We start from the raw sequence: 9608 nt of genomic DNA on the forward strand, positions 1-9608 counted from the left end.
GAATGGATGGATGAATGAATGAATGAATGAATGAATGAATAGAATAGAATACTATGTGCAGGGAAATGTGGTGAATAAGACATGGCCCCTGACCTCAGTGGGGGACAACCAAAACACACACACCAGTAAATAGACAAGCTCACTTTGTGAGAAGTGCTATGTGGCCGAGGGACAGAACTGGGGAGGGCCTTCTTTATGTCAGGGACAGGGAAGGCCTCTCTGGGGAGATAACGTGGGCCCGGAGACCTAACATGGATCAAGCTATGAGAAGTCTGGGAATCAGACATTCCTGGAGCAGGAATAGCAAGTGCAAAGGCCCCGAGGGAGAACCAAGCTTGCCTTGGACACAGGGAGGCTGGTGTGGCTGGTGAGCAAGGTAGGCAGGGCACAGGATGTAGGGAGAAGTGGCCTTGGGCTCAGAGCTTTCACTTCCTGGGAGGGAGAGCACCCAGCTCTCTGTGCTCCCTCGTGTGACCTAAGCCTTATCTCTTCTTGCTGGGCCCTTGTCCTGGCCTATCTGGTTCATACCTCAGTCTCCGTTACTCTGGCCCAACCCAGGCCTCTCTCTGGCCATCCAGACCCATGCACCCAACAGCCTCTGACAATTCACCTCAAACACAGTCAGGTCTCCATGCAGCTTGAGATCTTCATCCCAGCCCCTTCCACGTGGTTAATGGCTCCTCCCGGTGCTGGAGGGCTCAGGCCAGAGCCTGGGGGATCCTTGCCTCGGACACCCATTCTATCCCTGAATCTTGACACTTAACCCCATGTGGTATCTTTTTTTTTAAGATTTTATTTATTCATTTATCTATCTATCTATTTATTTATTTATTATTTATTTATTTATTTGAGAGAGAGAGAGAGAAAGCACGAGCTGGGTGAGGGGCAGGGAGCCCGATGCGGGTCTCGATCCCTGGAGTCCAGTATCATGACCTGAGCCAAAGGCAGACGCTTAACCAGACTGAGCCACCCAGGCGCCCGTAACCCGTGATGTCTTAAATACATGTTTCTCTTCCACCTGGCACTTCCCCTTAATCCAGTCCCCCTGCCTCTGCAGATGTCACTTCAATGTTTTCCAGGGAGCTTTTCTGCCTACAACCATTCTGTGGCTTCCCAAATCCTCCTTCAGTACCTGGTCCACAAACTGCCCGCCCCCGTTGCCTATGCACCCCTAGCACCCTCCTGTGCGGGGCCTGCCCATGCAGCGCTCCTGCCCCCCAAGTTGTCCCCCAACTTTCTCATCTTCTTGGGCCTTCTAGTCTTGGCTTCAATGCCACCTCCCGCGGGAAGCCCTCCCTGCTGTCAGGTCCTCCTGTCTTTACGCTCAGGGTCCCGTTATCCATAGATGGTCCTTAAGTCGTGTATGCATACCTCAGGTAACAGCCCCGTCTTTCCACCCCTTGCTGCCCGTGGGTGCCTGGAAGACTCTCCGACAAAGAAAGCGGGGGCCTGAGGGGGAGGGAGGGCAGAGGAAGGTAGGAGAGTGAGGGGGGTGTGGCTATCAGCAGAAGCTGGGGTCCCAGCCTTCTTCCTTTGAATAAAGCGGTGTGGAAGTCAGCTCAGGTGTGAGGCAGTAACTCCCACACGGCCGGAGTGTTGGGGGACAGGGGTGGGTGGGGAGTGCGCATGGCTTCTCTGTCCCCACCTCCTCCTCGCCCATAGCCATTCCTGTCTGTGGGGTAGACTTCGGGCACTCTCACTTGAGAGGTGTCCCTCCTAAGGACTGTGGTCCATACCAATTCTGGCCGCCCTTTCCCTCGCGGCACTGAGTGTCTCACTTGGACTCTTGAGAAAGGTGTCTGTAAGACTGTGTTCAGGGGACGCCTGGGTGGCTCAGTCACTTGAGCGTCTGATTCTTGGTGTCTCCAACTCAGGATTGTAGGACTGAGCCCCGCTTCCGGCTCCGTGCTTGGCAGGGAGTCTGCTAGAGATTCTCTCCTTCTCCTTCTGCCCCTCCCTCCCCAAAAGAAATCAATCCTAAAAACAAGACAAAAAAAAGACCACATTCAGGAGGGACGAAGGAGGCCCAGGATGGCCCAATTGGTAGAAGAGGAAGCAGAACCCATACTTTTACTCAGTGAATTGATTGCCCCACGAAGTGAGCCCTGCAGCCAGTAGCCCATTCTTAGCACCCCCAACAGCTAGGGGTCAACCCTGCTGACCCCCTAGAGCCTGGGCACCACCATGATTCAGGGGCACACTGGATGCTTGCAGGAGGCTTCTGCTTGTGAAGCTCATCTGCAGGCCCCAGGTGAGAACAAGCCACAGGAGGCTTAATCGGCTCTAATAGCTCCCTTCCCCCAGGGATTGAGCTTCACTTAAGTTTTCCTGACTGCTCACAACCGGTGTCTGAAAATCCTAAGTGCCCACCTACCATCTTCACTGTGCTCAAGGGGAAGGCTGGCCGGCCTGCCTAAGCAAGGCCCAGTTCTTTCTCCAGGCAAGAGCTTGGGAGAATTAGGGCAAGGCTGCGCGAGTGCCCTGAATAGGAAGTCCAAAGGGACAAGGTGCCACATGCCACCACCAGGGGGAGCCACAGTCACCCAACTAACTGGGTGAGGACCCAAGCGTGAAGGCCAAAGTTCCGGGTTGTCCCACCAGGAGGTGGCTTGTCTGGGGTTTTGGCCCTGCGTTCCACACTTGGCCCGTACCACCACCCACCCACCCCAACCCTGGGGTCTGGGTAACAGCAGCGCCTCATGTAGCCGGTTCCTTCATGTGCCTGAGGGTGTGGACTTTGCCTTCCAGGGCACCCTGATCCACCTGGCACCCAATAATGTGGTCCTGGGAAAAGGCTCTTGGTAGAATCAGTAGACCAACCCCGGTAAGCAGCCTCCCCTTCACAGCCAACTCCAGCGCCCTCCCGCAGGGCTTGGTGGTCAGCAGCAGCTGGGTCCTTGATCTCCATGGTGACTCACCACGCTGCCCGAAGGGCATACCCACCCCTCCTTGCTCACTGGGGTCTTCAGCCCACCCTCCCCAAGCTGGGGCCTGAGCTCAAGATCTCCCCAACCAGCCACCCCCCCCCCCGGTCCTTGCCCCCTCCCCAGAAGGTCTAGAAAACTGAAACAGAAAAACCAGGCTTGAGACAGCTTTGTTAGAACAACTCAGCAAAATAAAATTCCGGTTTATTGTTGGACAACATTGTTTCACACATACATCAAACAGGCCAAAAAAAATAAACAGCAACTTCATAGACAAAAAAGGAAAAAAAGAAACCTTTTATCTTTGGCCTTTTTAACCATCTCATACAAACCAACTACTTATAGTACAGCTAAGTACATACACAAAAAAAGTTACTGGAATGCTCGGAATAAGATTGTTTTTTTGTTGTTGTTTTTGCTTTTTTTACAAGGTTTTTTTTCTCCTTTGAGATTATAATGAACATGGTCACACCACAAGTAAAGTCAGAAGTAGGACAGAGAACGCTCCAAAGGCTGGTTTGGTCATCCGAGATCATTAAAAATGGCTGACCCCTAACAATATGTACAAAAATATAAAATGTAAATAAAAAATACAAACAAATTTTCCTTTTTAAAGTACTTTTAAGAAAAAAAGCAGGGCCTTGGAAGTTTTGGTTCTTTTTTCCTCCCCTGTTGCAAATTCACGTTGTGGTTTTGGCTGGGTGGCGGAGAGCGTGTGTCATCTGCGGGTGGCGCTGCCCGCGTTGGGCAGGCGGGCGGGACTCTCTACTCGAAGGTGACCACGTTTAGATTCTGAGACGGGAAGTGGAGGGTGAATAGGTCACGGTGGCCTTTTTTTTTTGTTAAGTTTAACTTTTCCTTTTTTGCTGTCTAGTCATCCTCATCGGTCTTCTGCTTCTTGGTGTCGACATCGTCATCCTGCGCAGAGAAAGACGGTCAAGGCCCCTGCAGCCCCCTGGGCCCACCCCCACTCCTGCGGGCAGAGGCAAGGGGCCAGGCACTGGCTGCTCCAGACGCTTCCAGAGCTCTGGGAAGGCAGGCCTACGTTCCTTCCCTGCTCAAGGTACGGAAGCCTTTTGGGACCACGCCACGGAAATCAGCCCCTCTGGCTGCTACTGTGCCTCACATCCCAGCCCCCACCAAAGCCCAGACGCACCTCATCGTCTTCAGCTGCCCGTTTGCCCGTAGCTGCCTCGGCCTCCTCGTCTTCGTCTCCATCCTCTTCCTCACCTGCACAATCAAACCCAGACTAAACCACACTGCCTTCCCTCAAACCGCTGGCAAGGATCTTGGTACCCTACCCGCGAGCGACAGCCTGAACTCGGGCGGGGACACAGCTTAACACTGCGGCTCCTCAGGGGACCTCCGAGTGACAGATTCCCCAGGAAAGAACGGTCCCTGATCTCTGCTGCCTGACAAACCGGGCAGTCGGGGCACCCTGCCCTGCCCCCCCCCCCGGTGCAGGCACCGGTCTCCGGACGGGGAAAGAGCGACAGACCGGTGTGCGGAAGGCACCCGCGGGAGTGTGCGTGTGGCGGGCCGTTTCACTTCACTAGCCTGAATCCAGAGAAGTCCTAGCCCCACAGCACCAAGCCAGCTGCGGGTGCTCCGCTGGTCTCCACCCCCAGGAGCCCCTAGGCAAGGCCGGGTAAAGGAAGCCCCGAAAAGGGGAGACGAACGAGGCTACTCACCATCGCCTTCCTCCTCCTCCTCCTCTTCCTCCCCCCCCTCTTCCTCTTCTTCATCTACCTCGTTGTCGGCCTCCTGCTCCCCATTTTCCTCATTCTCCTCGACAGAAAACACAGCAGGTTGTTACTGACGACAGGCCACCCCTCCCGCCCCGCCCCCTCCCCCCAGACCCCACCCAGTGCATCTGCAGCCCCAGACCAGGCAAGAGACCTCAGCTCCTCTTCCTAACGCTCCAACAGGAGACGGTGATGCGGGAACCACCCAAGGGCTCAGCCTCCTCGCTCACCCCAGACTAAGCCCAAGCTGGAGCGAGAGGAACTTCCTGGCCAGGAGTGGCTAGGCATCACGGGCAAGGCGGACACTCACAGCGTTCCCGTTAGCAGGCGCGTCTCTTCCATTCTCGGCCTCCTCCACAACTTCCTTCTTCTCCTTTAAGTCCTTCAAAAAGTAAGAGGGAACCAGTAAGTCTTTTGAGAAACCCGAGGCTGGCAAAAGAGGCCCAGGGCTCGAGGGTATGAAAGCAGCGCAGATCTGGATGTCCCAACAGCCCCATGCTACACTTGGAAACACGGCAAGGAGGGGCCGCAGTATACCCAGCGCTCTGTGGTCAGGGTTTCCTCCAATTTCTCAACCCTTAAGAAACACACCAAAAAGAACCCCCTGCAGTTGTTCCCACTGCCCCTTACTCATGCTTCTTAGGACAAGAACCATGTGGCACCACGGCCTTAAACCCGTCTGGCCGGGCAGACGAGCCCGGGAACACTTCACTCACACACCCATCACAGACTGGCTTCCAACCAGAGGGAGCTCCGCCTCACAAATCCGTCTTGGAGAACAGCAGGTAGGGGCCATAAATAAATAAGGTAATGGAGGGAGGGCCCAGGCACTGCGGGAGAACTCCCGTGGGCGGGCGAGGCCGAGGAGGGAATGGGAGGGCGCTAACAGGCAGAACTGGAGGGGGCCGTCTCAAGTCCTCACAGCCCAGCTAAGCACCAAGCCCACGGCAGGCCAACTCTCTATAAAAGACCCAAACCCACCAATTCCCTATATGTGACAGCTGTCCCAGGAGGCCGCAGGTCGTCGCCGGGAAACGTGTCCGGGCTTAAGGAACTCGACCGCCATTCAGAAACGCGCCGCCCGGCGCCCCATCTCCCTCCCGGCCTCTCGTCGTCCGCGCGGCGGCTCTCAGGGCCCGTCAGACCGCACCTCGAGGAGCGGACCCGGTTCGCTTTCCAAAGGGCAACGCCGCCGCGGGCGCCCCGAAGCCCGGTAACTTTTTCCACCTGGCCGTGCCGATCCGGCCGCCAACACAACAAACAGGCGTCGGGCCGGGCGCAGCTCGGACTCCGTCCAGTGAGCGGCACCGGGGCACCTGTCGGCCCCATTACCACCGGCTGGCGGGCCGCGAACTCCGGTGCCGCCCGCTCCCGCCCCCTGGCGGCCGAAGCCCCGGGGAACGGGTGGGGGCGGGGAGAACGCGGCGCGCAGGCGCGCAGCCCCCGCCCGGCGGGCTTTGCGCGCGGGCCTCGGCACGCACCGCGCGCGCGGAGCACGTGGCCCAGGGCCGCCGAGTGCGCCCCTGACCCTGGAGACCCCGAGGCGGCAGGCCGCGCTGGCCCCCGCCTGCGCGAGTTGCGAGCCAGTCTTTCCGGGCGTCCTGACGCCCCCACCTCAGGCCTTGATGCGCGGGCCTGCCTCACTGCATTTGGCGGGCAAAGTCCCGCGGGAGGCCGCCCCGAAGTCCACGGGGCTTTCTCAGTCCCGCAGCCCGAGGCCGTAGGGGATGCGCTCCATGGGGCTATTTATTGCTCCCGGCGGGAAATCACCTTGGAGGAAAGCGAATGCGGACGTCCGCAGTGGGGAGGGCTGACCCTCCCCCCACCCAACTAGTTCCCGGGCTGGGCCCAGAGGGGGTCCGCTGGAGCCCTTCTGGAGATCCCAGCCGCAAGCTCCACTCCGCCGGGGGAGTCACCCCTGGGAGAAAGCCAGAGGTGACGCCGGGAGCACAGAGGTTAAGGAGACGCCAAGGTGACTCCTGCCCGTCCCCAAAGGGGCACGAAAGGGGCGCGGACCAGAGCCTTGGGTAAAACGGCCAATCTGCCTTAAACTGCCGCGCTCCCGCCGAGAGTGGAGACGAGACGCTCCCCGCGCGGGCCGCGGGAACGACCCGGCGCGCAGAACCGGAGCTGCGCCAAACGCGCAGGACCTCAAAACCGAGGGCAGTGAACCCACAACACCAGGCCCCGACAACCCCCGGCGCCCGGCTCGACCCCGCAACCGGCCAGCCGCGGCCACAGCTTTTGTTCGTCCGCATCGCCTCCGGGGCGGCCGCGCACACGGTGCTCCCGGGCAGCCGCGGGGGGCGCCCATCGTCGCCCCGGCGCGCCGTTCCTTCACTTTCCGTTTCCTCCCCAACGGCGCGTGGGCTCGCCTCCTCCACAGCCAAACCCGGCACCGCTGGTGAATTATTGAAGCTGGGCGGCTGCTCCCGGCGCACTCTCCCCGGAGGACACCTACCCCCGCCCTCCCTGAGGGCACCTAGGGCGAAGACCTTCACACCTCCGCGGAGACAATCGACGTCGCGGTCGGCCGACCCGCTGCCCGACTCCGCCTTATCAGAGCTTAGTCCAGATAAACCACCTCGGACCCAGTGTAAGGCGCGAAACGAGGCGGCCCGGCTCCGAACAAAGAGCAGCGCCGCCGGCGGGCGCTCGTTGCGGAGCCGCCACTTCCCGCAGCCGGCCCGCGCCCTCACACGCGCCCCCCCCAGCACTTCCGATTCCAAACGCGCTCGAGTTTCAAAGTTATTTCCGTGCGCCCTGCGGGCTGACGACCCCCAGCCCGGCCCCTCTCCTCCCGCCACCTTTCAGACCACTCACAAACAAGTTTCAGGAGCCATACAACACCCGCCACCCGAGCCCCTCAGCCCCCGCGCCCGCCCCCCGGGGCCCCGAGGGCGCCGGGCCCACTCCCCGACGGGCATCACGCCTGCCGCCGTGCTTCCCGCCCCCTCCCCCGCACACAAAAGAGTGGGCTGCCTGGGGGCCTAGGCCGGGAGCGAGAGGTCTCTCCGCCGGAGGAAGAGACAGCGGATTCGGGGCAGCCCAGCCGCCGCGCGCGCGCGCCAAACACCGCTCCGGCGGCAGCAGCGCGCGGACCCCGAAGGGGCGGGCGGCGTCCAACCTCACCTTGGTGGTGATCTCGGAGCTGGTGTCCACGGCCGCGTCTGACATGATGGGGCACGCCGGTGATCCGATGCAGCGGATTAAAAAGAAAGCAAGAGTTCGAGGACTCTGGCGAGAAAGCTGCCTGAGTCCGCGGTGGCGGAGGAGGCGCGCGGCGGAGGTGGTTGCGGCGAACGGGGAGCCGGACACGGGAACAATGCAAAGATGGCTTTTCAGAGCAGCCAGTGGGGAACTCACGCGGCGCCAGAACCTTTAATATAGATTAGTGGGCGGCGCTCGGCCTCCTCTGCCCGGATGCCATTGGCTGAGCGCAGGGAGCGGGCGCTCGCTCATTGGCTCGATTCCGAACAATGGGCAAGCGTGCTTAAAGCGGCAGTGCCTTGGTGCGTCCCGCGCTGCGCAGTCGCCGGCCGCACTGTCATTCAGGGCCTTAGTTTGCCGGGTCTCGGCGGCGCCGGCGCCGCGGGGGAGGGGCGCACGAGCGCGCTCGGGGCGCGCGCTCCCGCCGCTGTTTTGCTGGGGCTGCTGACGCAGAAAGCCAAAGCGCGGCAAAGCCGCCCGCCCAGCCCCCCGTCCTCCCCTCCCCTCTGCTGCTCGGAAGGAGGGGGAGGGAAGAGGAGGCGGTGGCCGGCGCGCACGACGGCTGCCAGCGAGGGGGAGGGGAAGGCCGGGTGCTGGGCTGCGCTCGCCCGGGGCGGTGCCCTGTGCAGTGCCCGGGGAGGTGCCCGCCCCCGCGCCGGGGCACCTTCGACCGAGAATTGTCCCAGTGCAAGTGGGTGGAAACCCTGCGACGAGCAATGAGGGCGCGAGGCCGCCCCGTCTCTACCTCATCCACACCCTCTGCCCAGCCCCAGGTGTCCCGGGTCTTTGAAGAGGTGACCCTGTTGCCCACCACTAACCCCGGCGTTGGCCGCCTGAGCCAGCCGACAAGCGGGCTCCGTGCCAAGCACACACACACACTCTGAGATTCATGCTTCGAGGGGACTCGTGGGCCGGTGCGGGCTCCTGCCTTCGAACGGGACAGCCCACGGGCGTCGCACCACACAGCAGTCTCCGCACTCCAGGGCTTTGGACAGCGCCTGCCCCGAGCGGCCACTGTCGTCGCGACAGCCTCAGGGAGCCCCCTTCCAGAACCCGGCCATCGAGTCTATCCTCTCTCACCCCACTTAAGGGGCTGCGAGGGGCACACGACCTTATACACTGAGAGTTTACTGGGGGGGAAATAATCGCCCCCTTAGCCCAGTTGGTTTAGTCCTTGGGGACTCCTTGAAGTTTGGGGCGCCATTTAGGGAACCACGCGGAGCCCTGAGAAGGGAACCATCAAGGCGCCACACTCAAGATGGCGTTGGACGCGGCAAGCGTGGCGTGACGTGGCGATCCGATCACGCAGACGATCCGAAAACCACAGGTTATACCCCCCTTATCGCCACCGCACTTGGCTGTCGAACTGAGAAAGCAGCTGTGTGGGAGGAAAGATTAGAACAGGTGGGAAAATGTTCCAGAAAAAAAAATAACCGTGCCGCACTCAATATGGCGACAGATAGGGTTCATCCCTGTGTCGCCAGAAGGGGGCGCCCGACACGGAAGGCGGGACTCCGGAGAAACGGGCGCGCACTGGCTGAGAGTGGCGGGCGAACACAAAGTTGACGCTTTGCGTCCTGCCATTGGCAGGTTCTGCTGTCTGTCTCTTGGGGCCGCGGACCTGGGAATGGAGAAAACCCGGAGTCTGAAGTCGTGGAGGAGGAACGGATGCCAAGTCCAGTAGAGCTTCAAGTGAGGAACGGGAGGAGAGATTGAGTCGCCCTTCTCG

The 9608-nt window shown here is 60.5% G+C and overlaps 1 protein-coding gene across 2 annotated transcripts; it reads right to left on the bottom strand.

Moving 5' to 3' along the window:
- Window positions 1-3112: 3112 nt before the first annotated feature.
- Window positions 3113-8041, bottom strand: PTMA (prothymosin alpha). Of its 2 annotated transcripts, none has more exons than XM_028105219.2 (5): window positions 7802-8041; window positions 4980-5051; window positions 4616-4712; window positions 4081-4154; window positions 3113-3842 (listed from the first exon to the last, which is right to left on the bottom strand). In XM_028105219.2, exons 1-5 carry the CDS (start codon window positions 7844-7846, stop codon window positions 3795-3797), a joined length of 336 nt encoding a protein of 111 aa, XP_027961020.1. In that variant the 5' UTR covers window positions 7847-8041; the 3' UTR covers window positions 3113-3794. The 2 variants fall into 2 exon arrangements, with proteins under 2 accessions (XP_027961020.1, XP_027961021.1); XM_028105220.2 differs by having other exon boundaries at window positions 4616-4709; window positions 7802-8039.
- Window positions 8042-9608: the final 1567 nt, after the last annotated feature.

This window comes from Eumetopias jubatus, unplaced genomic scaffold (assembly GCF_037043125.1).
Source record: "Eumetopias jubatus isolate StellerSeaLion01/CBP00866 unplaced genomic scaffold, mEumJub1_p1.0 scaffold_3, whole genome shotgun sequence".
Classification (NCBI taxonomy): domain Eukaryota; kingdom Metazoa; phylum Chordata; class Mammalia; order Carnivora; family Otariidae; genus Eumetopias; species Eumetopias jubatus.

Excerpts from the sequence above, each read along its gene's own strand:
- PTMA (XM_028105219.2), bottom strand. The coding sequence starts at position 7,846 with ATGTCAGACGCGGCCGTGGACACCAGCTCCGAGATCACCACCAAG. Across the intron at positions 5,052-7,801 it reads GCTCCGAGATCACCACCAAG|GACTTAAAGGAGAAGAAGGA; the intron begins GTGAGGTTGGAC and ends TACTTTTTGAAG. Across the intron at positions 3,843-4,080 it reads GGGCAGCTGAAGACGATGAG|GATGACGATGTCGACACCAA; the intron begins GTGCGTCTGGGC and ends TTCTCTGCGCAG.